Source organism: Neofelis nebulosa, chromosome 7 (assembly GCF_028018385.1).
Source record: "Neofelis nebulosa isolate mNeoNeb1 chromosome 7, mNeoNeb1.pri, whole genome shotgun sequence".
Classification (NCBI taxonomy): domain Eukaryota; kingdom Metazoa; phylum Chordata; class Mammalia; order Carnivora; family Felidae; genus Neofelis; species Neofelis nebulosa.
In genome coordinates this window covers 145,357,902-145,385,317 of record NC_080788.1, presented here as the reverse complement: position 1 = coordinate 145,385,317, position 27,416 = coordinate 145,357,902, and the positions used below count along the sequence as shown (strand labels likewise).

Genomic DNA, 27,416 nt, shown 5'->3' with positions numbered 1-27,416 from the left:
GGAATCAAGATCCCTTATTGGAGATCTTGCCGTGTCATAGCACAAAGCGGTGGTGTAATTTTTCTGAATGAATGCTTTCAAAATAAAAATCATCATTCAGATGGGCTGGAAGCCTGAGTATCTATGTGCGATGCATGTACACATGCTTTTTAATAAACTAACATTGTGACTTAACGTTATTTAATATGATCATTAGTGTTACAGTTCTTAAGAACCAAAACATCGCAAGAATCAGAATATCAATACTTAGCTATACTTTAGATAGAAACAAAATACGAGGCTTCAACTTCCTATAGTATGAGTGTAGCTATTCTGAAAAACGTTCCTTTCCAAACATCTAGAAATGCCGAGTAAGATACGCAAAACACCCTTTTAAATGCATAGCTGATCTCTAGGAAGTAAAAATCAACAGAGGCCAAAGCCGATAAGAATACTGTCAAACCAGAACAGAAGGCAGCCCTGAAGCTACGGGCTGCCTCAGAACTGTCTGACCAACACCAAGAGCCTTGGTTTCCTGAGCTGAACAGGGCCAACGCGGACAAGGCTTCAGGCCAGATGAGGTGGGAGCTGGAACTGCCATCCCCTGCAAAAGCCCCTGAAGACTCCCTGAAGGCCTAACCATCAAAGTGTAAACTAGGGAAAAATCAATTTGCTGGCAAATGGAGCTGACAAGGAACTCTGTCTTCTCTCAGACATTGGCTAGAGCGAATAAAAGAGAAGAATGTTCCCCAAGAATCTGTCACCACCAGCCTGCCCTATTCAGCATCTGAGTTTGAATTTATCTTCTGTTTCCACTCAAAAGAGAGCTCCATGCCAGGCAGTTGACCTGAAGTGCATCTATGTTAGCAGCATGCCAAGAGGCCTGGCAGAGGGAGTCTAAACCCCATCTGTGGGACACAGTCTCGACCCAGGTCCCTCAGATTCACACGTATTAGGACCAGTCACAGAGCTTCTAATTAGAAACCACCATGGGAAAAAGGCCCCATGAAGAAGAATCAACTAAAAAAACGCAGTAACAGGGACTCCTGGGTGGCTCAGTCGGTTAAGCATCTGACTTCGGCTCAGGTCATGGTCTCACGGTTTGTGAGTCTGAGCCCCATGTTGGGCTCTGTGCTGACACCTTGGAGCCTGGAGCCTGGAGCCTGCTTCGGATTCTGGGTCTCCCTCTCTCTCTCTCTGCCCCTCCCCTGCGCGCTCTCTCTCTCTCTCTCTCTCTCTCTCTCTCTCTCTCTCTCAAAAGTAAATAAACATTAAAAAAATAATTTTTTAACACAATAACAGAATTGTACGACCCTTTGCCTCCACCCAAGTACAGCATTTTGATCGAAGAGACCCAGAGCATAAAAGAAATATGCTTAACATTTTAAAGAAATATATACAGAATTTAAAACAATAGTAACCTACTATCGGAAATAGAAATGAAAGAGAGTCAAAAGAATTTAAAATCTTAATGGGTGATTAAATAGCAGATTAGTCAGAGCTGAAAGAAAATTATTGAACTAGATGACAGATCTGTGCCACGTAGAGAGAGGAAAAGATAAAAAACATGAAAGAGCAGAGTCCTAGGGATAGAATCTAAAGATCCATCCAATTGGGATGCCAGAAGAAAAGAGGACAACAGAAGGCAACATCTTCAGAGATAAGGGCTAAAAGTTACCCATATTGATGAAAGACCTGTGTCCTCAGGAGCACACGCCTTGAAAAAGTTTAACAGAAAGAAATCCACATATACACACTGTGTAGTGAAACGCTAAAACCTCAGATGCTGAGAAGATATTAGTATGTCAGAAAAAAGGGCAAATGACCAGATATGAGTAATTATTAAAAACCAAACTTCTCGGGGCACCTGGCTGGCTCAGTTGGTAGAGTGTGTGACTCTCGATTTCGGGGTTGTGAGTTCAAGCCCCATGTTGGGTGTAGAGAGTGCTTGAAAATAAAATGTTTAGGGGCACCTGGGTGGTTCAGTTGGTTAAGTGTCTGACTCTCGGTTTTGGTTCAGGTCACAGTCTCCTGGTGGTGAGATCGAGCCCCTCATTGGGCTCCATGCTGTGCATGCAGCCTGCTTAAGATCCTCCTTCTCCCTCTCGTCCTGCCCCTCCCCTGCACACGTGCATGCACGTGCATGCTCACTCTCAAAAAAAAAAAAAGAAAATTCTTTAAAAAAAACAAAACTTCTCAACAGAAACAATGGAGACCAGAAGACAATGGAAGATCATCTTCAAAGTGCTAAGATAGAAAAACTGTTAGCTTTGAATAGAGATCTGTTTAAACAACTTAGAGACACAGAGACATTCAGACAAGCAAAATATCAAGAGTAATTGACATTTGCGTTTAGATGAGAAAGGCCAGAGACATCGTAAGAAAACTAAAGGCCAAAAACAAAACAAAACAAAACAAAACAAAACCTTATAGGCTAATATCCCTCATGAATATAGATACAAAAAAAAAAAAAACCGTAATAAAATATTACCGAAAGGAAGACAGCAAGATTTTAAAAAGGATAATACATCATTACACAGTGGGGTTTACAGATGCAATACACATTTGGATTAACAATCAAACTCAATACATAGAATATGCCATATTAATAGAATAAAGAAGAAAATCATGTTATCATCTCAACAGATTCAGAAAAAATATGACAAACTTCCATACTCATTCATGACTAAAAAACTCTCGGAAAACTAGGAACAGAATTAAGTAGAAACAAAAAGCATCTATGAGGAATCTACAGCTAATGCACGTACACGCCAAGGCAAAGATGTCCGTTCTTACTGTGGACATTGTACTGGAGGTCCCAGCCAGTGCAGTCACTCAAGTAAAAAAAAAAAAAAAAAAAAAAAAAAAAAAAAGCAAAGGCATACACATTGGCAAAAATGAAGTAAAATGCTTCCTGCACAGGCAGAAGTGATCACCTGTGTAGAAAACCCTAAGAAATCTATAAAATACAATGGAAGTAAAATACACATTAATCAACTCTATTTCTATATGTCGGCAACACAAAATCTACAAGTAAAATAAACTGTTGAATAGTTCTTATGTTATTTGTGAAGTGATGTTACATTACTTGAGGGTAGATGGAGAGAAGTTAAAGGACACATGTTGTAAATCCTAGAAAAACTGCTAAGAAAGAAAAGCGGGAGGGCCTAACAAGCCATAGTGGACATAACATAGAAATATGAAAAAATAATTAGTCTGAAAGACAGCAGGAAAAGAAAATAAACAAAACAAGATAATAAAGAACAGGTGGGATGAGCAGAACACAATTCCCAAGATGGCAGACCTAACCGATGGCTCTCAACTGGGGACAGGTCTGTCCCCCAGCCTGTCCATGGGACATGTGACAGTTTCTGGAGGTTGCTGCAATTGGAGGTGATACAATTGCCATCTGGTAGGCAGAAAGCAGGGATGCTGCTAAACACCTACAATACCCAGGAGAGCACCCCAGACCAAGGTGTCAGTAGCTGTCAGGCCGAGAAACTGACTTAAACCCAACCATATCAATAATTACGTTCAATATAAATGGCCTAAATATGCCAATTATCAGGCCGTCTGGCTGGCTCAGTCAGTAGGCTTGCGACTCTCAATCTCAGGGTCGTGAGTTCAATCCTCATGCTGGGCATAAAGATTACTTAAAAAGAAAAAAAAAAGCAGGGGCGCCTGGGTGGCTTAGTTGGTTAAACATCTGGCTTCAGCTCGGGTCATGATCTCGCAGTTCATGAGTTTGAGCCTCACATCTGCACTGTAAGCGCAGAGCCTGCTTGGGATTCTCTCTCCCTTTCCCCAGCCCCCTCTCTGCCCCTCCCCTACTTGTGCACGCGCGCGCGCGCGCGCGCGCGCGCTCTCTCTCTCTCTCTCTCAAAATAAATAAACTTAAAAGAAACTAGAGATTGTTAAACTGAATAAAAAAGTAAGACCTGACTTTATGTTATCTTCAAGAAATGCACTTTAGTTATAAAGGCACAGATAAACTAAAGGTAAGAATGGAAAAAGATATACCATGCAAACTCTGATTGTAAGCAAGCAGGAGAGGCTATACCACCACCCAAGTAGACAAGGAATATCACCAGAGATAAAAAAGAGATACTACATAGTGATAAAAGGATCTATTCAATAAATAGATTACAATCCTAAATGTATAAGTACCAAACAATAGAGCTTTAAAATGCACGAAACAACACAACAACCTGACTATATTGAATACCACTGAACTATATACACTTAAAAATGGAAAAATGATAAATTTTATGTTCTGTAGGTTTTACCACAATTTTTAAAAATGCATGAAGCAGAAACGGACAGAAAGACAAATGCACTATTTCTGTTGGTGGATTCAACCCTCCCATCATGGCAACTGACAGAAGCAGGCTATCGAAGGCCCGGAAGATCGAACCACACTGTTGAGTTAACGCGAATCTGCCAAAAAGCAGGACCTGCCAGTGGAAGCAGACAGGGGCGACATCTGTCTGGGCAAACCCAGCCGGAAGAGGCGGGGAGAACTGTCAACTCACAGTGCAGGTCTGCGACCCGAGATGGAGACAAGGGAAGGAAGGGGAGTTGCACAGGCTAATCTCCAACCTCAGTGCAGTTCTAGAAAGTTGTGGCCTCGCCATCAGGAACCCCCAAGCCAGAGTCACTTGTCAGGAGTCACCAGCTTCATGGGCATAGGTGTGCCTTGTGTCCCAGCTGCACCCAGTCACAGGCCGGGAGCGCCAGTGGGAAGCGTGGCTCTGGGTGGGCACAGCGGCAGGCTCAGGGCTCCCCAGTTACATACACCCCCGCAGGGAGAGGGGGTAATTGAGATGAGGCTATCACCAAGTGCCACACAGAATAAAAAGACACAGGTGGAGAAAATATTCGAGGCTTATTTTTGACAACTGGATCAGGATACACAAAACCTGTTTTAGAAAACGGAAGGCACAAAGCCACCATCCATCTTTTTAAACAGTATTTCTATTTCATAAAGCCAATCCTTCATTTAAGACATTATTTACAAATGGGATTTTTACAGGGGCGCCTGTATGGCTCAGTCGGTTAAGCGTCCAGCTTCGGCTGGGGTCATGATCTTGCAGTTTGTGAGTTCGAGCCCCACGTCAGGCTCTGTGCTGACAACTCAGAGCCTTGAGTCTGCTTCGGATTCTGTGTCTCCCCCTCTCTCTCTACTCCTCCCCCACTCACGCTCTGTCTCTCTCTCTCTCTCTCTCGAAATAAACATTAAAAAATAAAATATATAAATGCATTGCTGATTTACAATGAGACGCACGCTGAAGATTAAGCAATCGTGTTTACTGATGGCTTCCCTGTGCTTGTCGTGTGGACACGAATAACGTGTCCCTTTCAGGGGCTCTCACGGTCCAGGAAAAGGACAAGACCCATCAACACATACAGGAACCAAGCATTACTGTCACTGACACACAGGTACGGGGGGGTCACGGGAAGGACATGGTCAGCTCAGACGGGTATGAGGGGCGGGGCAGACAAGATTGCTGCCTTCACGATGCCAGTTGGCTGAATCCCAAGTGCCTCGTGGCATGGGAGTCTCTCGTTTCCATTTCTACAATGATGAAATATGTTCACATATACAAGACTACATACGACATGACTGTAGACAACTGCTTAAATGGTCATGAAACGAACGTCTACTGAGTCCTGACCCAGCCTGGAAAAGGGAACGTCGAGGGCACCTTTGAAGCCCTCTGGGCCCTTCTCCCTACCTGCATACCCTCATGCCACCAAAACCACTATCCTGGAATTGGAATTTATCCCCTTGCTTTTCACAGCTTCATCACATGTGCACGTGCCCTTACGCACTACGGTGCACACACGTGCCCAACACAGACTCAGACTGGTGAGCCAGCACGTGGAGGTTCTGGCCCTCAACCTTCCTGACTCAGAAACTCAGTTTTTTCAGTGTCCTATTGTGTTCAGTGCCCAGGGTGGGCATCTCATGCACAAGAAGTTAAAGTTTAAACCAAAAAGCCAGTTTATTACTTTATAAAGAACTAACGGTCACACAAACCAGAATGCTCACGTACGTAGGACCTGTACATTCTTCCCCCACTGGCTGATGCGCATGGGCAGCAAGTCTTAGTCAAAAGCTGCTTGGCTAGCAGGGAGCAATTTCTGCGCAAGCCACGGTAAGCGTTAGGACCGGCCATGCCAAGGGGGTCTCAGCTCTCAAAGGGACTCCCAGCTACATGGGTAATTCGGCCCGATTTTTCCCAAGTTACCCAGCAGACTATACGCTCTCTTCCTGCCGTCACATCCTCTTTTCTTCTTCTTTTTTTTAAGTTTATTTATTTTGAGAGAGAGAGGATGAGCAGAGGAGGGGCGGGAGGGGTGGGGGTGGACAGAGGATCTGAAGCGGGCTCCGTGCTGACAGCAGAGAGCCCAATGCGGGGCTAACCTGGGTCAAAGTCGGACGCTTAAGCGACTGAGCCACTCAGGTACCCTTCCCTTTTTCTTTTGATGTGGGGACAGTTCAGTCTTATTCTGGCCTGGGAGTCACTCTTCCGTCTCTCTAAGGAGACTCTGTCCATTTCAGGGCTCATCTATCGTATGCTGACTCTTACATTTCCCTCCTTTCCAACTTCCCAGGAGCACTTCTTGTTGCCTTGTGGCAACTTAACCCCCCTCAAAATGGAAATCTAGCGATAAAAAAATTTAAGAAGAGACTGATTTGAAAGAAGCCAGTGATGATTTTCTGAACAAACACTTCACCATCAGGGCAGCATTCCACCAACCTCCTCAGGCTCCTTGGCAGGCGGTTTTCCCTTCATACACAGGACAAAACGGTACGAAGGGGAAGCGTTCTTTGCGAGTGAGCTCATGGGAGCTGTGAAATGTGACAAGCCTTTCTTCATGAGTGTCTCTCGATATGCCAAAGCTTAACCTTTAGGAGAAACTGCTAGCATATCAAATAATAGATCGAAAATACCTAGAAACATTTAAGAAGACTCTAGTAAGATATTCATCAAATTCAAAAGAATTGTTTCACTTTTATCCTTTTACTAACACAGAACCACAGTTTAAAGTTTAAATATTTACATAACTATTTGATGATCCAAAAGTTAAATTAAAGCATCCCCTTTTCTGGAATAATTTCCTTAATTCCATAGGGCAAACTGGAGTAGGGAACATCCACTGGACTTGAAGGAAGTCCCTAGGGCCCGGGACACCACCACTAGAGAAATCTTAGAGACAGAAGGCAGATTACCTACAAAGGAAAACAATTTGATGGCCAGCAGGAGTCCCAGCAGTGGAGATGATGATATAATACGTTTAAAGTGTTGAGACAGAATAAACATCTGAAGTGAGGTAGGGATCAAGTTTCACTTTCCCCCAAATACTCATATCCAAATGTCCCACACCATTTAGTAGAACAACCTTGTAATAGCATCTTTGCAAAACCTCAAGCGATCATATATGTATGGATTTTCTGGGTTCTCTGTTCTATTCTTTTTGATCTGATCTCTTTATCTATTCTTGTGCTAACAACCACAATCAGCTTAATTACTGAAGGTTCATAAGCCTTGCTAACCCAGTAGAGCAACCCCTCCCATCTTGTTCTTTTGCCATTAGTATCTTGACTCTTCTTGAGTCATTACAATTGCAAATACAATTTTAAATTACCATTAGTTAATGAATTGAAGCAATCCATGCTGAGGATACCAGTGAAACCCTATACCGCAATGCTACTGACATGCCAGAATTTAGATCATAGGATCCTAATTAGTCAGTTAAGCATCCAACTCTTGATTTCAGCTCAGGTCATGATCTCAAGGTCTGTGGGATCGAGTCCCAAGTCGGGCTCTGTGCTGGGCATGGAGTCTGCCTAAGATCCTCTCTCCCTCTCCTTCTGCCCCTACCCTGTTTTCTCTCACGTGCATGCACTCTCTCTGTTGAAATAAATGAGTAAACTTAAAAAAAAAAAAAAATCTATACACACACACACACACACACACACACACACACACTTGGTAAAAGTCAAGGAAACGTTCATAACATTCTGAAGCATGAGTTTCCTGACTGGAAAACATCACAGACATGTTCCCATGCTCAGGCCTCTCCTTCCTTCCACTGGGAATATTCTGCCCCCGCTGTAACAGCACGTCCATCATGCTGCTCACTGTCTTTGGGTCTCCATTCAGCTGTCACCGCTCAGCGAGCCCTTCCCTGAACTTCCTATTTAAAATTGCAACGCCTCGCGCTGCAGCTCCTCACCCCCTCCTCCGCTTTATTCTCCCCTCAGACCCCCTTCTTGTTCGTCTACGTGTTGGCGGCTCTGGCTCCCCACTAGACTCCGAGTCCCCTGAGGGCAGGGGCCTTGCCTGCCCTGTTCTGTGCCTCTCCAGGACCTCAAGCGGGCCTAGCACACGGTGAGCACTGGGTACTTTTTTCTTTTTAAATGTTTATTTTTGAAGGAGAAAGAGACAGAGTGTGTGTGGGGCGGGGGTGGGGGGGTGGGGGGCGGTGCAGACAGAGAGGGAGACAAAGAATCCAAAGCAGGCTCCAGGCTCCGAGCTGTCAGCACAGAGCCTGATGCAGGACTCGAACTCACACACCGCGAGATCATGACCTGAGCCGAAGTCGGACACTCAACCGACGGAGCCACCCAGGTGTCCCCGCACTGGGTACTTATTGAATGAACTCCTGGAGACCCAAGTGCAGACAAGCTGCAGAAGTGAGAACCAGGTAGCGCAGAGACTGCTCTGGGGGTGAATCCGTGGAATTTCCGCCATTCACTGAATGCTAAGAAGAGAGGTTATACAATGACTTTCCAAAGAGAAAATCAGAAGCTCAGGTCAACTTATCGTTCCGGTCTGTTCTTACGTATTTCACACCCATATATTTAACAACTTTATAACATTTTTATACTCGTTATTAGCTCCTCACAGTTTCTTGTGCTTTTGGCACGAGCTAGAAGAACTTCTTGTGTCTCCATCTGCCCTCTCCCACTAACTCGTGTAGGAAAAAAGGTTTCCAAAAGTATTATTCTTGAAAACACACGACAGGCTGTATTTAGCACATATAAGGTCTGCTTTCCTTCTTTAGAAACAGAACTTCATTTAAAAACATCATCTTTCATCCATGCCATACATGGGTTCATGAGAGGGTAGACTAACTTTTATTTTTATTTACCTTCCTATAAAATCTTAGATTTCCCCTAAATGAAACTAGTTGATGCATCTCTCAATTTTCACTTGGAAATTCCAGAGACTCTGAATCTGGTTTCCACTGTCTTCCAAATCCAGACTTTTGTGGAGGCCCTGTCTTCTCTCATAGGAAATGAGCATAATGGTCAGGCAACCAGCTGTGTGGAGTGGAGCAGGAATCTTACCATTTCTTTTTTTGAAAAACATGGGAATTGTGCCAAATTATTCTTTTTGTTTGTTTGTTTATTTATTTTTGAGACAGAGAGAGACAGAGCATGAACAGGGGAGGGGCAGAGAGAGAGGGAGACACAGAAGCAGAAGCAGGCTCCAGGCTCTGAGCTGTCAGCACAGAGCCCGACGCGGGGCTCGAACTCATGGACTGTGAGATCATGACCTGAGCCCAAGTCGGACGCTCAACCGACCGAGCCACCCAGGCACCCCTGTGCCAAATTATTCTAAGACCTAGCCAGCTCCGAAGACAAAAATGACCAGAACAACAAAACAGTTAATCCATCTCTAGGATCACGTAGCTAATAACCGACAGCCAACACTCAAAACAGAGCTTTGTGTTGTTGTGTTGATGCAAGTAAATACGGGGGCGCCTGGGTGGCTCGGTCAGTTGAGCGTCCAACTCTTGATTTTGGCTCAGGTCGTGCTCTCACAGTTTGTGAGGTAGAGCCCCACATTAGGCTCTGTGCTGACAGTGCACAGCCTACTCGGGATTCTCTCTCTCCCCCTCTCTCTGCCCGTCCCTCGCTCACTCTGTCTCTCTGTCGAAAATAAACTTCAGAAACATTAAAAAAAAAAAAACCAAAACAAGGAAATAGGAAAACATTCTTGTTACCAAAAAATTCTAATGATTCCACCGCATTTAAAGAAAACAAAAAGATACTTCTTCACACCCTCTCCCTTAGCCTACCCCATTCTCAGGCCCCACAGAGATTTAGAGAATCATGATGGAGAGTCAGGAGTGCTCCTGCAGACCTTTTCCCGTATGTTTTACAGACGGATATTTAGCTTTCTTTTCCCACCCCAGTATTCTAATTCCAAATTCCGCGTTCTTTCCAAAACGGAATTTTTATTTTGCACTTCCTTTGTGATTTTCCACAATTACGGGTTTGTATTCTACACCAAATGGGTGCTTGGAAAATGTTTTGGATACTTGGGGCTGTCAAGTTTGGATTTTGGCCCCAGTAAAATACATTTTTTTCTGATCCCTCCGTAAGAGAAAGCCAGCGGACATATACATGTAATATATGACTTTTCCTGGAGTCCCCTCTTCATCTGCTGGTTCCAAGAATTTGTACTTGATTCTCCCAAATCTGGGCACCCCTGGTGCTAGGACATCACCTCCTTCAAAGCTCATGGGGCTCATCATAGGATAAAGAGAAAGCTAATTCTAGGTAAAACTCTAAAACTGACGGTCAGGGGTAACTGTAGTTTCATTCTGGGGAACATTACACTCGCTTTTCTCTAAGTTTTCGTGAGTTTGGTGGTGAACTTTAAAAAACAGTCATATAATTATATTTTAAAAAGGACAATACAATGGTATCAATAAGCCACATGTGTTTTATAAAAGAGAACTGGATTGAAATGCAACCCGAGTAAAGGGTCTGAATTCACACTTGGCCCCTAGCCCACACAGCCCACAAGGGTCCCAGAGCTGACCCTGCCCCAGAAGCAGGTTCCAGCCTACAGTCTCATGTTCGAGGCCCCACCCGCCTTTCTGGCCTTAACCCTCGCTGCTCCATATCCTTGCCCTCTGTTCCACTTCCATCCAAATACACTTTCTGGAGCACACACACACACACACACACACGTGCGCGAGTGCTCCAACGCTACACCTTAATGCCAAAGATGACCTAGCAGTGAATTAAAACCTAAGGGGCTAGCAAATGTACGCTGCAGTGTTAGAGGTCAGAAGAGCAGGCACCCGCGAGAGGAGTACTGACTGGCAGCCGGCGCTGGGAGTCCGCTGGACTGCTGAAGACGTTCTGCATCTTGATCTAGGGATCACACGGCTGTACAACTAGGCTAATTCACCAAGTTGTACATTTAAAATTTGTACGCTTTATGTCAAGTACACTTCAACTAAAAACTGAGAAAAGAGAGTGAAACAGAGAACCAAAGTCTGCTCTACTTTAAACTTGTTGAGACACGTTTTATGACCCAGAATATGGTCTCAGTGAATGTTCCACGTTTACTTACGAAGAACACACCCTCATCTGCTGTTGGGTGGAACGTTCTGTAAATGTCAATGAGACAATGTCAGCTGATAGTGTCACTCAGCTCTTCTATATTTCTATATCCTTGAGAGACGAGTGCTGAAGTCTCCAACTAGAATTGTGGATTTCTTGATTTTTCAGTTATGAGACTTTTTGCTCCGTCTATTGTGGAGTTTGCTTGTTAAGGTACCTACACGTAAGGCTGCTGTGTCTTTTCCAACGGAATGGCTCTCTTTAACCCTAGTTATTTCTTTGCTCAGACTACTTTGATATTCACATCGCCACTCCAACTTTCTTTTAATTAGCATTTACATGACATACCTTTCTCCATCCTTTTAATTTTTTTTTAATGTTTATTCATTTCTGAACAACAGATAGAGACAGAGCACAAGCAGGGGTGGGGCGGAGAGAGAGGGGGACACAGAATCTGAAGCAGGCTCCAGGCTCTGAGCTGTCAGCACAGAGCTCAACGCGGAGCTTGAACTCACGGACCACAAGATCATGACCTGAGCTGAAGTCGGACGCTTAACAGACTGAGCCACCCAGGTGCCCCCATCCTTTTAATTTTTAATGGAGTTTCTTATGAACAATATATAGTTGGTTCATAATTTTTTTCTCCATTAGACTAACTTCTTTTAATTGATAAGTACAGATCATTTCCACTTAATATAATTATTGATACATTTTAATCAGGTCTATCATTTTGTTTTCTTTTTTCTTTTTTTACTGTTTATTTCTTTTGAGAGAGAGAGACAGAGTATGAGTGGGAAAGGGGCAGAGAGAGAGGGAGACACAGAACCTGAAGCAGGCTCCAGGCTCTGAGCTGTCAGCACAGAGCCTGATGCAGGGCTCGAACCCATGAAATGTTAAGATCATGACCTGAGCCGAAGTTGGACGCCCAACTGACTGAGCCACCCAGGCACTCCTAAACACAAAAGTCTTGTCTAAAGACGTCCATAAAAGCCCACTAACTACAGGAATAGTAGAGCCACACCAGGCCATGAGGGAGAAGCCATAACTCAGTCACCTTGGGAGTCTCTCACAAAAGCCGCGTACTCAATAAACCACAGATATTGACTAAGTAGGTGAATTTGACGATGATGTGTCAATATTTATTTAGTGCCTACCAGCATCTACAATACACAGACACGCAATGCCTGAAGTCAACCAACACAGAACAGAGGTTGGCTGAGATTCTAACAGCAATGTTCTATAAGGAGAGATCTTATTTCAGATGTACCTGTTTGGGTAGCTAGCCAATACTGATACTAGTCCTTTCTTCATAATAATTTCAGCACAATAACTAGAGATCATTTAACCGAGTCAGTCAAGGTACCCTGAGAAACAAAAATATGTAGAAGAAAGTACCAACTTCCAAAGTTTTCTATTACATATTAACACTAAAATGTTCTCTTTTAAAGTGGTGCTAAACTTCTAGAGGCAGGGGGAAAAAAGTAAAAACAAAAATAAACCAACGTCTTTAGCTATATCCCACTTCAATTAAAGATGGTTTTCAAGTAGTGTTTGGGTGAGATACCAAGGCCAAATCGGAAGTAAATTACCCCATCCTAGGAGACACGAGCGTGTCCAACGTCGGCCATGCCTCTTGCATACTAAGGAGTAAAGAAAAGCAAGACTCACCTCAAAGTTGTACTTCTTCATCTGGTTGAAGTGTCTGCAGTACAGATAGAGCATGCCGATGCTGCTGCCCACCGCGATGTAGTCCCCATTGGTGTCGAGAGCTGTGAGGTAGACCACGACGGAGCGGAAACCCTTCTGCACCTTTGTGGGAATGGCATTGAGGAGATAGTACAAAGGGCAGAACTCTCTGAAGGTAACCGGTTCTGATACTGATGCCATGGCCGAGGTTTCCGCAGATGATCTTCAGGCAGGAAGAGGAACGTTTGATTGGCATCTGGGGAAACCTGGGGGCTAAAGAAAAAGACGTTGTAATTCTTTCAACGTCTGGTCACGCCAAAGAGAAGTCATGTTTAGCGGTGGGCTCGAGGAACTTGCAGGTGGGGAAAAATTACAGCTGCGGCTTATTTCAACGGAGAAAGTAAACCAGGTGTCATTAAGATCACTTCGAGCACTTTAATTCAACGTGCACGTCAGTATGTACTGGCCTCTATAATTTATACTGTGCTAATAAATACTACGGAGAAACAGAAAGAATATTAGAAACAGTTCTTATTCTCGAGCAGTTTATGATCTAGCCAGGCAGGCAAAAGAAACAGTGAAGAGGGGCGCCTGGGTGGCTCAGTCGGTTAAGCATCCGACTTCGGCTCAGGCCACGATCTCACGGTCCGTGAGTTCGAGCCCCGTGTCGGGCTCTGGGCTGACAGCTCAGAGCCTGGAGCCCGTTCAGATTCTGTGTCTCCCTCTCTCTCTGGCCCTCCCCTGTTCATGCTTTGTCTCTCTCTGTCTCAAAAATAAATAAATGTTAAAAAAAAATTAAAAAAAAAAAAAAAAGAAACAGTGAAGACACACAAAACCACATGTGATTGGGTGCGAAGCTATAGGTCTTGATAAGAGGGAGAGAGTAGTGGGAAAGGCTTCACTGGAAACATCCTGAAGTACAAAGCTCGTGAGGACGGACGGAACATGAAGAGAAAGAGGAAAGCCATTGTCCCAGGAGGACAACGAACCAGTCCTGGTGTGGAAATACACTCGCTGTGTCGAGACAGCAGAGAAGCACGTCCCTCAGCTGGATGCCTGCAGCCCCCTCGACGCTCGGAGCCTCCGCGATGCACCTGCTCCACCCTGACACCCGTACCTCTCGGCACTCTGAGTTCAAAGCCTCCCGCAATAAAGAGACTCGGTCCTTACACAGTGTGTTGTCATTTATGAAGGGTTCAGCCACTCATTTACTCCTTGTCCCACCTGTGAGATCACTGGCGTCACCTCCAACTCTGAGAAGAAGGGCCTGAGGACCCAAGGGTCACAAGACTTGCCCGTGACCACAAAGCCAAGACCCGAGTCCAGGTCCGGAGTCTTTCCAGTCGCGCCATCACAGCTCTGACAGACAAGCAGCAGCTACGGGCGGTGCCCGATCCTGATCAGAGCTGGAGGGGTATATTCTAGCCCTTCAGTTCTACGGAGACTTTAAGCCCCTCTAGTAAGAACTCGTTAGGATCCCGGATCTGCGGTCTGCTGAACTGTCGCTTTTTGATTTCTATAAAGCTGACTGACCAACTTCAAGTTCTCTTATAATGAAACTCACACCCGACTCATTCTCACCCAGGGGCCCCAACACCGGGCTGTCCCTCCCACCTGGAATGCTCTTTGTCCAGGTGTCACTCAGATTTTGCTTCTTCTCAGCATGTGGGTGTCTGCTAAAATGTCCCCTTATCCACGAGGTCCCACCTGACCATCCCCTACACTGCGCTTCCTACCACCACCACCAAGCACTCTCTGCTCCCCTCTCTCTGCTTTACTTGTCACACTTCTTCTTCCTTCTCTTTTGACTGGCCGTCTCCGCCTGACCCCCTCTACCATCACCGGTCTGTAAGGCCCACAGGAGCAGGGCCACATCTGCCTCACTCACCTCTGTAGCCCCCAGCACCTAGAAAAGGATCAGGCATATCAGAGGCACTCAGTAAGTATTTGCTGAATAGATGAATGAGTTGTGTACGAGGAAAATCTGCAAGGAAGGAAGGAGTGACAGGAGCGGAAGACCAACAAAACAATCACTTTTTCTCCAATCTTGCCTCAACTCACTGCAGGAATAATACCCCCCTGGATCTCTATGGCATACCCAGCGATCCAAGCATTTTCAGATTCCTGTTTCATTTGATAATCACAATAGTCAATACGAAGAAGCAAGCAGTGTAATTTGTGAGAGCTCCCCTAATGGTAATAATAAGAATCACATCCCTCTGTGATGGTTAAGAAAATTGACTGGGGCCCCTGGGTGGCTCGGTTGGTTGAGCAGCTGACTCTTGATTTCGGCTCAGGTCATGATCCCAGGGTTATGGGATCGAGCCCCATGTTGGACTCTGTGCTGAGCATGGAGCCTGCTCAAGATATTCATTCTCTCTCTCTCTCTGTCTCTCTCTGTCTCTCTCTCGGGACCTGGGTGGCTCAGCCAGCTAAGCATCTGACTCTTGATTTTGGCTCAGGTCATGATCTCACAGTTCATGGGTTCGAGCCCCGAGTTGGGCTCTGTGCCGACAGAGTGAAGGCTGCTTGGGATTGTTTCCCTCTCTCTCTCTCTCAAAATAAACAAATATTAAAAATATATATATATTCTCTCTCTCTGCCCCTCTCCCCCTCTCGTGCGTGCTCTGTCCCTCTCTAAATTTCTTTTTTAATCTTAAAAAAAAAGAAAGAAAATTGACTGATACATCCCTTTGTAGCAGAGGTTGAAGCTCTGGGAGGTTCCGAAATGTGCCCAAGCTCACATAGCTTCAGTGTATGTGCCGCTGAAGTGAACACACACATAGCTTTAAATGGCTGACGCAACAGGCATCTGGATGGTGAATGCTGTGCCGTCCATACAACAGCACGGTTCATAAACCTATAACTAGGCAAGGGCAAGACTAATCCTTGATTTATGCGAGTACTCCAGAAAGGTGGGCGAGACTCAGATGATGCAGGAATCAAATGAAAATGAAATGGCCTCATGCACTCAAGTGAAAACCGTCGCTGACAGATACCATGGGAAAGGAGGTAGATCGCTTAAGGACATGGGACAACAATCCAAAATGCAAAGAATGACAATAGCAACAGCACTAATCGCTAATGCTATTACTTCATAGAAACTATCCTTAGCACACTAACCCATTAAATCCTCGCCAAATCAGGACCACTGTTATCTCCATTGTACAGATGAGGACACTGTTGCTATTTCAACAATCTTTCCACCTTCAAGCGTAAGGCAGCATAGGAGCAGTTAAAGGCTTTGTTTCCTTGATGGGCGTGTACATGCGAACACACCGAGAAGCCATAATTTATACAAAGTTTTTAAAATGAAAATTTTTTTAAACAGTTATAAATGTTCACCGTCAAAAAACTGAGGGGTGCCTAGGTGGCTCAGTCAGTTCGGTGTCCAACTCTTGATTTCGGCTCAGGTCAGGATCCCACAGTGGTGGGATTGAGCCCCACGTTGGGCTCTGTGCTGAAGGTGGAGCCTACTTAAGATTCTTCTCTCTCTCTTTCTCTCTCTCTGTCCCTCTCATCTCCCCACCCCCAGCTCGAAGGCACGCACACTCTATCTCAAATTAACAAAAAAAATTGAGGGGTGCCTGGGTGGCTCAGTCGGTTAAGTGTCCAACTCTTCGTTTCAGCTCATGTCATGATCTCATGGTTCATGGGTTCGAGCCCCACATCGGGCTCTGCGCTGACAGCTCAGAATCTGCTTGGGATTCTCTTTCTCCCTCTCTGCCCCTCCCCCCTTCTCTCAAAACAAACTTTAAAATTTTTGAAGTATGGAAAATTACAAAGAACTAAATAAATGGCATTAATAATCCCATTGTACGGGGGTGCCCAGGTGGCTCAGTCGGTTGAGTGTCCGACTTTGGCTCAGGTCATGATCTCACGGCTGGTGAGTTGAGTCCTGCGTCGGGGAGTCTGTGCTGACAGCTCAGAGCCTGGAACCTGCTTGGGATTCTGTGTCTCCCTCTCTCTCTGCCCCTCCCCCGCTCACGCTCTGTCTCTCTCTCTCTCTTTCAAAAATAAATAAAACATTAAAAAAATAATCCCATTGTACAGAGACATGCTACATCTACAGGTAGTGACAGACACACATGTGCAGACACACACAGCTTTTCACTTTATAAACCAGAAGCATTTGCCATTTCATTAAATATTCCGCCAGAACACGATTTTTAATCTGTACAGAGAAGCTGCAGCGAACACACTCTATGCATAAACCAAAATTTTCCGAACCAAAATGTTCTAATTTCTGCTTTAGTGGACGAGGCCTCCTCGGAAGCAAGTGGAAGGACTAAGCACTTCACAAACGTCAGCCAGTACTATTTCCTCCTTTCAAAGCCATTTTCCTCAAAGCAGCTCTGTCAAATTTAAAAATCCATTCCCTTGATCTGATACCATTCACTTGTCAGCTCCATAATCTCCATATGAAGGAATCTGAGACTGCGGCCTGGCTACAAGGGGCCGGAAGATACGCCTCGAAACTCATCTGCAGGGCAGGTACACTATTCCAGCTTGGATTATATGTTTACTTGCGGTGGCTCAGGAGGTATTCGTGGAAGGACAGAGTCCCTGGAATCATCTCTTTGGTGCAATCAACAATAACACTGTCAACTTCAAAAATGTGTAAGGATCCCTTCACTTGCAGGCCCCAGCACAGATTAAAAATTATCACAATTCTGTGGCAGATAATGGGCAGTATAATCAAATTTTGAATCAATTTTTGGGGCTGAAATCCTACTATTCGTGCCTGACTTCTCCCTCTCCTTTACCCCCAGAGCAGCCCCTCACCTCATTCCATCTACTCTATTGCCTAACCTACCTCACACCTGGCCCCTTCTCACCAGCTGTGGCCATGACCAGGAGGAAGCCATCACGTGTCTCACCTGGGCCTCTGCGACATTCTTCTAATGCCTGCTCTCCTGCTCCCACAGCTGCCCTCTAGAACCTAAGCTCACACACAGCAGTGGGAATGAACTCTGTGACTTCATCGGAATTAAAAACTTTCGTGCTCCAAAAAACACCACCAAGACACTGAAAAGACTACTCACAGAATTGGGAAAAATATTTGTTAATCACATATCTCATAATGCATTTGTATCCAGAACATATAGAGAACTCTTAAAAATCAATTAACAGGGGCGCCTGGTGGCGCAGTCAGTTAAGCGTCCGACTTCAGCCAGGTCACGATCTCGCGGTCCGTGAGTTCGAGCCCCGCGTCAGGCTCTGGGCTGATGGCTCGGAGCCTGGAGCCTGTTTCCGATTCTGTGTCTCCCTCTCTCTCTGCCCCTCCCCGTTCATGCTCTGTCTCTCTCTGTCCCAAAAATAAATTAAAAAAAAAAAAAAAATCAATTAACAAAAAGACAATTCTTAAATGGACAAAGGATCTGAATACATGTTTCTCCAAAGACGACATAAAAGTGGCCAATAATTTGGGGCACCTGGGGGGCTCAGTCAGTTGAGCATCTGACTTCAGCTCAGGTCATGATCTCACAGTTTGTGAGTTCAAGTCCCGTGTTGGGCTCTCTGCTGTCAGCCCAGAACCCGCTTCAGATCCTCTGTCCCCCTCTCTCTGCATCTACGCTGGTTGCACTCTTTCTCTCTCTCTAAAATAAACAAACATTAAAAAAGTGGCCAAGAAGCACAACAAAGATGCTCACCATCATTAATCATCAGGGAAATGCAAAATGAAACCACAATGAAATACCACTTTAAACACTAGGATGGCTATAATAATAATAAAAAAAGATGTGTTAATAAGAATGTGAAGAAACTGAAACCCTCATACGTTGCTGGTAGAAAATAAAATGATGCAGCCACTATGAAAGGGTCTAGCAGCTCTTCAAAGGTTAAACAGAGTTACCACATGACCCAGCAATTCTACTCCTAGCTGTATATTCAGGAGAAATGAAACATATGTCGACACAAAAATTTGTCCACAAATGTTCATAATATTACCTTCATAATAGTAAAAATTTAAAACAACACCAATTGTCCATCAAAACAACAGTATATCCACACCACGGAATATTATTCAGCAATAAAAAGGAATGAAGTTCTGATCCATGCATAACACGATGAACCTTGAAAACATGATGCTAAGTGAAAGAAGCCAGACACACAAGACCACATACTGATTCCATTTATATGAAATGCCCAGAATAAGCAAACCTAAAGAGACAGAAAGTAAATCAGTGACAGCCTAGGGCTGGAAGAAGATGGGAATGTGGGTGGAGGTGACTGTTAAATGGTATGGGGTTTCTTTTTAGAATGACGACAAAACTCTAAAACTGATTGTAGTGATGATTACATATCTCCACGAATACACTAAAAACCACTGAACTATATACTTTATTTTTTAAATACTTTGCACAACTTTTTCTTAAAGTTTATTATTTTGTGAGAGAGAGAGCAAGCGGGGAAGGGGCAGAGAGAGAAGGAGAGACAGGATCCCAAGGAGGCTCCACACTGTCCACACAGAGTCCCATGTGGGGCTCAAACCCACGAACCGTGAGATCATGACCTGAGCCAAAACCAAGAGTCAGATGCTTAACCAACTGAGCCACCCAGGCGCCCCAACTTGTACACTTTATTTATTTATTTATTTATTTTTTTTTTTTAAATTTAACGTTTATTTCTTTTTGAGACAGAGAGAGACAGAGCATGAACCGGGGAGGGTCAGAGAGAGGGAGACACAGAATCTGAAACAGGCTCCAGGCTCTGAGCTGTCGGCACAGAGCCCGACGCGGGGCTCGAACTCACGGACCGCGAGATCATGACCTGAGCCAAAGTCGGCCGCTTAACCGACTGAGCCACCCAGGCGCCCCCCAACTTGTACACTTTAAATGGGTAAATTATATGGCATGTAAATTATACCTCAATAAAATTATTGCAAAAAGAAGAAAAAGAAGGAACAGCTCTCCAACACCTATTCATCCTAAAAACTTCAGTAAACTAGGAATAGAGAGAAATTTCCTCAAGTGGACAAGAAATACCTATAAAAAAACAACAGCTAATAGCACACTTAATGGTGAGAAACTCAAAGCTTCCCCACTGTGATCAGGTGCAAGGGAAGGAGCTCCCTATCTCACCACTCCTTTTCAACATCACACTGGAAGTCCTAGCCAATGCAATAAGACAAGAAAAAGACACAAAAGATAGAGTAGAAAAGAATAAAACTGTCTTTGCAGATGACATAATCATCTATGTAGAAAGCCTGAAAGAATCAACAAAAAACTGAAACTAATAAGCAATCATAGCAAGGTGATGATACAAGCTTAACATACAAAAGCCAACTGCTTTCCTATATACCAGCAATGAACAAGTGGAATTTGAAATTAAAAACACAATTCCATTTATATTAGCATTCCCCCAAATGAAATACTTATGCCTAAATCTATCAAAATACGCATAAGATCAATATGAAGAAAACTACAAAACTCTCACGAACAAAATCAGAGAACCAAATAAATGGAAAGATACCCCATGTTCATAGGTAGGAAGATTTGAAACTGTCCAGATGTCAACTCTTCCCAACTTGATTTACAGTTGGGAATGCAATCTAATCTAAGTCCAGGCAAATTATGTTGTGGTTATCGACAAAACTATTTTAAATTTACACGGAGAAGCAAAGAACCAGAATAGCCACGAGCCAACACAATACTGAAGGAGAAGAACAAAGCTAGAGGACAATACTACCTGACTGCCAAACATACTCTAGAGCTATAGTAATCAAGGCAGTGTGGTATTGGCAGAACAAATAAATCAACAGAACAAAATACAGAGCCCAGAAACAGACCTGCCCGAATATAATTAACTGATCCCTGACAAAGGAGCCAAGGCAATGCAATGGGGCACATGTTGTCTTTTCAACAAACAGCGCTGGAACAAGCAGACGTCCACATGCAAAAAACAAAGAAAGAAAGAAGGAAGGAAGGAAGGAAGGAGAAAAAGAAAGCAAGAGAAAAAGAAAAAAAAGCAATCTAGATACAGAGCTTATACCCTTCACAAAAATTAACTCAAAATGGATCACAGGCTTAAATGTAAAACACAAAACTATAGGGGCACCTGGGTGGCTCAGTCGGTTAAGCGACTGACTTTGGCTCAGGTCATGATCTCGCGGTTTGTGGGTTCAAGCCCCGCGTCGGGCTCTGTGCTGACAGCTCGGAGCCCGGAGCCTGCTTCCAATTCTGTGTCTCCCTCTCTCTCTGCTCCTCCCCCGCTCACACGCTGTCTCTCTCTCAAAAATAAATGAAGATTAAAAAAAAAATTCTTTTTTAAACACAAAACTATAAAACTCCTACAAAATAACACAGGACAAAACCTGGATGACGTTGAGTATGGTGATGACATTTTATTTTATTTTACTTCACTTTAAGTAGGCTCCATGCCCAGTGTGGAGCCCAATGCAGGGCTTGAGTTCATGGCCCTTGAGATCAAGACCTGAGCTGACATCAAGAGTTGGACGCTGAACTGATTGAGCTACCCAGGCATCCCATGGTGATGACATTTTTAGATACAACACTAAAGGTATGATCCAAGGAAGAAATAACTGATAAGCTAGACTTCATTAAAACTAAAAAATTCTGCAAAAGAAAATGTCAAGAGAATGAGAAGACAAACCACAGACTGGAAGAAAAGATTTGCAAAAGACACATTTGATAAAGGACTGTTACCCAAACCGAAGAACTCTTAAAACTCAACAATAAGAAAACAAACAACCAGGTTAAAAAATGGACCAAAGACCTAATAAGACACCTCACCAAAGAAGATCTACAGATGGCAAATAGGCACATGAAAAGATGTTCCACATCATATGTCATCAGGGAAATGCAAATTAAAATAAGATACACATGGGGCACCTGGGTGGCTCAGTCGGTTGAGCTTCCGACTCTCGATTTTGGCCCAGGTCATGATCACAGACAGGGTCCTAGGATCAGGCTCCACACTGACTGCTTAAGAGTCACTCGCTCTCTCCCTCTGCCCCCTCCCCCACTCGTGCACCCTCTAAAATAAAGAAAAAAATTTTAATTAAAAAAAATGAGATGCACGCCTATTAGAAGAGCTAAAATCCAGAACACTGACAACACCAGATACTGCCGAGGATGGTCCAACAGGGACTCTCATTCATTGCTGGTGGGAATGCGAAATGGTACGATCACTCTGGAAGACCATCTGGTGGTTTTTGTACAAAACTAAACATAACCTGAGGTACCTAGCTGGCTCAATCCATACGGCATGCAACTCTTGATCTTGGGATCGTGAGTTTGAGCCCCATGTTAGGCATAGAACCTACTTAAAAAAAAAAAAAAAACTAAACATAATCTTATGATATGATCCAGCACTTAGATACCCTGGTATTCACCTAAAGGAGCTAAAAACGTACCTTCACACACAGACCTTTACTCAGATACCTATGGCAGCTTTACTCATAATTGTCAACAGTTGCAAGCAGCTAAGATGTCCTTTAGTAGGTGCATGTATAAATCAACTGTGGTCCATTCAGAAGACAGAATGTTATTCGGCACTAAAAATACATGGACTATTAAATCATGAAAAGACAGAAAGGAACCTTAAATGCGTATTAATGAAAGAAGCCAATCTGAAAAGGCCACATCCTCTATTATTCCAACTATGTAACATTCTGGAAAAGGCAAAACACTATGGAGACAGTTAGAAGATCAATGGTTGTCAGGGGTGGCGGGGGAGGGGATGAAAAAACAAAAGCACAAGATTTTTAGGGCAGTGAAAATACTGATACCATAATGGCAGATACGTGCCATTTTACATTTGTCCAAACCCACAGAATGTACACCACCAAAAGTGAGTCCTAATGTAAACTACGGACTCTGGTTGATTATGATGTGTCCGTGTAGTTTCATCAATTGTAACGAACGTCCCACTCTGGTGGGGGATGCTGACAACGGGGGAGGCGGTGTAAGCGCAGGGACAGGGGTATATAAAGTATTTCTGTACCTTCTCTTCAACTCTGCTGTGAACCTGAAACTTCTCTGAAAAAATAAAGTCTTTCTTTTTTTAATGTTTATTTATTTATCTTGAGAGAAAGAGCATGTGCACGAGCGGGAGGGGGATCAAGAGTTGGAAGACACCCAGGTGCGCCCCCCCTTTCAAGTTTCTTTTTTTTTTTTTACATTTTATTTATTTTTGGGAGACAGAGAGAGTGTGTGTGTGATTGGAGAGGGGCAGAGAGAGAGGGAGACACAGAATCTGAAGCAGGCTCCAGGCTCTGAACTGTTGGCACAGACCCTGACGCGGGGCTCGAACCCACGAACCACGAGATCATGACCTGAGCCGAAGTTGGCCGCTTAACCGACTGAGCCACCCAGGCACCCCAACGCCCCCCTTTTTAAAAAGAGTTCTCTGAAAGAGAAACGGGTGCATCTCATACAACCCATCCCATTCAAAATCCTTCAGGGGTCCCCCAGGGCTCAAATAACCAAATGCCTTTCGGTGGCCTCATCAGGCTCTGTGCCGCCAGCCTTCCTGGCTCCCCCATCACATCCCCATCCCTCCCCACCTGGCCACCAAGCTCTTGCGGCACTGGCCCCCTCTGTCCCTCCTCAGGCCTCTATCCCCTCTACTCCAGTGATCCTTTATCTGACCCCACAAACCTGCCTTCGCAAAGGCCCTCCCTGGGCAGATGGCTTGTAGTCCCTCCACCCCTCTTCCCTGTCCTGTCACCTTGTGTACGTCCTTCGTGATTCTCATTGCAACCTTCAGTCACTTTACCTGCTAAGCAGTTCAATGATCTCTCATGAAAATATACGCAACAAATGTAAACCCCAGTACCTAACAATATCTTTGGCACAGAGCAGATATTCAGTAAAGATTTGCTGATTGAATAAATAAGATGTTAATTTCAGGTCTTACTGCAAAATAATATTCTCAATCCAATCTTTTTTTTTTTTTTATGTTTACTTTTTGAGAGAGAGAGAGACAGAGAATGAGCAAGGGAGGGCAAAGAAAGAGAGGGAGACCCAGAATCCAAAGCAGGCTAGGCTCCAGGCTCCGAGCTGTCAGCATAGAGCCTGACGCCGGGCTCGAACTCACAGACCATAAGATCGTGACCCGAGCTGAAGTCGGACGCTTCACCGACTGAGCCATCCAGGTGCCCCTCAACCCAATCTTTAAAATCAATAATGCTTCCTTGGTCACAAATGTTTCCATTAAAAGTACAAAACATCACTCTACAACATTCTTCCAGTGAGGATGCTTCTCCCCACAATGGCGCCTACCATCGACCCCATCACTGGAAGGGTGTCAGCCGCTCTCCATGCTGACAGCAAGCACCCTGATGCCACCTTGGTGGGCCGCTTTTCAAAACTGGAGCAAGGACTACAATGTACAGTCTACACCATTCACTCAGTACAGGAACCCTGCACTGCCAGAGCACTCCACAACTCAGATGCTTTAAGGACTGTCTCCAAAATCTCCAGGAAGACAATCAGTATCCCTGATGTACAATCTATTTTTGAAGTCTGGCTACAGCATCCATCACTCCTTCAAGTGTTAAAATCTCATGGCTGAGCACAATGGGAATGAAGTCATTTATCTCCCAGACGAATGTCACTGCCCCGCTGCCATGCCTGTTGGCTGGCTGGCCGGTGCACACAGGCTATAGCCTCACGGAAGCGTGGAAGGAGAACATTTTTTAAAAAGATGTGTATCTAGCCTGGTGCCAGGCCACCCTTCCTTCCACACACTCTACCCCGCAGCTGCAATGAGCTTCCCAGCACAGGCCCTGAACACACCAGGACCTGTTCGTCTTTGCAAAGGCCTCTTCCTCCCTTCTCGCCACCCCCCCCACACACCCTGTAAGAACTCGTTCTCCCCTGGGAAACCTTCACAGCCTCTCTCTAACAGTTGGTCTTTCTCTGCTTTCGGAGAACACTGAGCACCTCGTCATCACACGGCACCTCATCTTTAGTTGTCTAGCTTCTTTCCTGGATTCTTTCTTCCCCCACATCCTTCTAGTCTACACACCTTGTGGTGCTTCGAAAGACCACTGGCGCACGGTACAATCAGCACTCGACACCTATTTGTAAACTAAGCTCTCAGAGCCCGAAGCCAGGATCCCCTAAGCATGATATTCCAAAACCTAAGACCATTCTACCTCAGCTACACCCACCATCATGCAAAAACTCGTTGGTCTCTGGAGTCCAGGTCTTAGTGAACCTGACCACACACTTCGAACAACAGCTCGCGTCTGCCTCAGCAGAGCTGGGAACTCTTCCCTCCTGATTCTACCAAGCTCCTTGTGCTTCACTGTATCTAGAAATCTCTCCAGGATCGACACCAAAGCTCGTTTTCCTTATGTGTATCGGCCCTTCACTTTTCCAAGTTCAATCGACTGCTCCTCCTGACGCCTGCTACCTTCCTTTTTTCCCCACGAAGTTCCAGTAGCCGTTCTGTCCAAACTACACGGAAGCTAATATAAAATGACCTTCCTCAAACCTGAAGTGTTACCTTTCTAAAATGGAAAGCAGATCCACAAGAAGACAATCTTCTATTGAAAATGATGATGTGGCGGGGCGCCTGGGTGGCGCAGTCGGTTAAGCGTCCGACTTCAGCCAGGTCACGATCTCGCGGTCCGTGAGTTTGAGCCCCGCGTCAGGCTCTGGGCTGATGGCTCGGAGCCTGGAGCCTGTTTCCGATTCTGTGTCTCCCTCTCTCTCTGCCCCTCCCCCGTTCATGCTCTGTCTCTCTCTGTCCCAAAAATAAATAAAAAACGTTGAAAAAAAAAAAAAAAAAAAAAAAAAAGAAAATGATGATGTGGCTACAAAATAACTTAAACCCAACAAAAGCTACTGGCTAGTCACTCCTCCAGGGGGACTATCCTTATCCCAACTTCCCCAGCATGGTCTCGGGTAAAGCAGTCCCTACACCCGCACCTGCTGGTTCTCCAACTAGAAAGCTCCCTGAGGGTAGGGCCTAGAACCACAGCATCCCTAGAGCCTGGTATGTGGCAGGCATACAAGGGACTCAAATAATACCTGCTGAATGAACCAACAGGGGATGTAAGTTGGGTTATCCAAAAAAAAAACAAAAAAACAAAAAAACAAACCCACAAGGTCAGAGGCTTATCGAGGTGCACTCTGCTGGGTGTAAGAAAGTACAAACAGCCTTGCAGCTTAGGAGACCGGGAGACACTGGTGACGACACAGAATACAGGGGCTTTCCTCCCAGATTCTGCTCCCAGTGGGTTTACAGGAAGGGAGCCAACCCCAAGTGCAACTCATCCCTCCAGCAGGTAAGGCAAATGTGCACCCAGGCTGGGAACCCACATTCTGCCAACAGATGGAATAGAAGGAAGGGGATAAAATTCCTGAATCTCAGAGGGAAAGTGAGGGAGAAGAAAGGGCAGGGAAGAGAAACGGGAGGACAGCATGTGGGTAACTCAGCAGGGGCTACCCTTTACTGAAATGTGTCAGGTGCCAGCCAGGCTCGGTGCTTAGCGCTTTACCCGCACGGACCCGCTGGATCCTCCCACCAAGACAGAGGTAGAAACTATTATCATCTCCGTTTTACAGATGATGAAACTGCAGCCTAGCGAGGTGGTATCACTTGCCCCGAGCACACAGCTAGGAAGGGGCAGTGCTGTGACCTGAACCCGGGTCTCACTCCACGGCACCCCATTCTTTACGTCGCAGGACCTATTCTGCCTCCCAGACCCTCAAACAGGACTGAGGGAGGAGTCCTTCATTTACCCATTTAACGAACACCTACGGAGCACCTAGTAGGTGTGTGCCAAGGTCTGCGCCGGCAGTGCTGGCGCGCGGAGAAAGGCAGCGGACTGACAGGGTCGGGGGACAGAACGCAACGTCAATCACGAGACAGCGGCGTTGGGAGCCGCGGGCCGGCAGGCAGAGGGACGAGGAACGAGGGTGCGGCAGAGGGAGGGAAGGCGCGGAGTGGGAGGAGCGAGGGCCCGGGGATGGGGCCGGACGGCCAGCGGGGCCGAGGACGTGTGGGCAACCACCGCTCCCCTCCGGGGACCGCTGGCTTCTGCCAGACCAGCCTGGCGCCTCGAGTGTTGTGGCATTCGGGCTCGGCCACCCGCCGGGGAGACGCGGGGGCCGGGAACGGGGGCGAGATGGGCAATGCGACCCTGAGGCGCCGAGGCGAGCGAAGGGCGGCCTGGGGGAGGTGTGAGCGGCGGCGGGGAGGCCGAGGAAGGGGCGCGGGCCGGGAGGCGGGGGCAGTGGGGCCCACGGCGGCGTCGCCGGACTCACCTCCCGCGACGGCCCCTCCGGACTCGTCGGTCCGGCTCGGCCGGAGGAGGCGGGGACGGACTCCGGGCCGCGGGGGCTGCCGGGAGCCCGTTCCCTGGGCAACCGGGCCGACACTGCCGAGCGACAGCCGG

The 27,416-nt window shown here is 45.6% G+C and overlaps 1 protein-coding gene across 7 annotated transcripts in view; it reads right to left on the bottom strand.

Moving 5' to 3' along the window:
* The window catches only part of TECPR2 (tectonin beta-propeller repeat containing 2), a 106,860-nt gene extending 79,444 nt beyond the window's left edge, over positions 1 to 27,416 (bottom strand). For 6 of the 7 annotated variants that reach the window (XR_009264818.1, XR_009264819.1, XM_058740326.1 and 3 more), the window contains exons 1-2: positions 27,286 to 27,416; positions 13,022 to 13,312 (exon numbers count right to left, since the gene is read on the bottom strand). Coding sequence is in view for 5 of the 7 variants with exons in the window: in XM_058740326.1 (XP_058596309.1) it covers positions 13,022 to 13,240 (219 nt within the window). In the remaining 2 variants the exon portion in view is untranslated. Of the gene's footprint in view, positions 1 to 13,021; positions 13,313 to 14,927; positions 15,024 to 27,285 lie in introns of all 7 variants that reach the window. The other variant, XM_058740327.1, reaches the window with a different exon arrangement.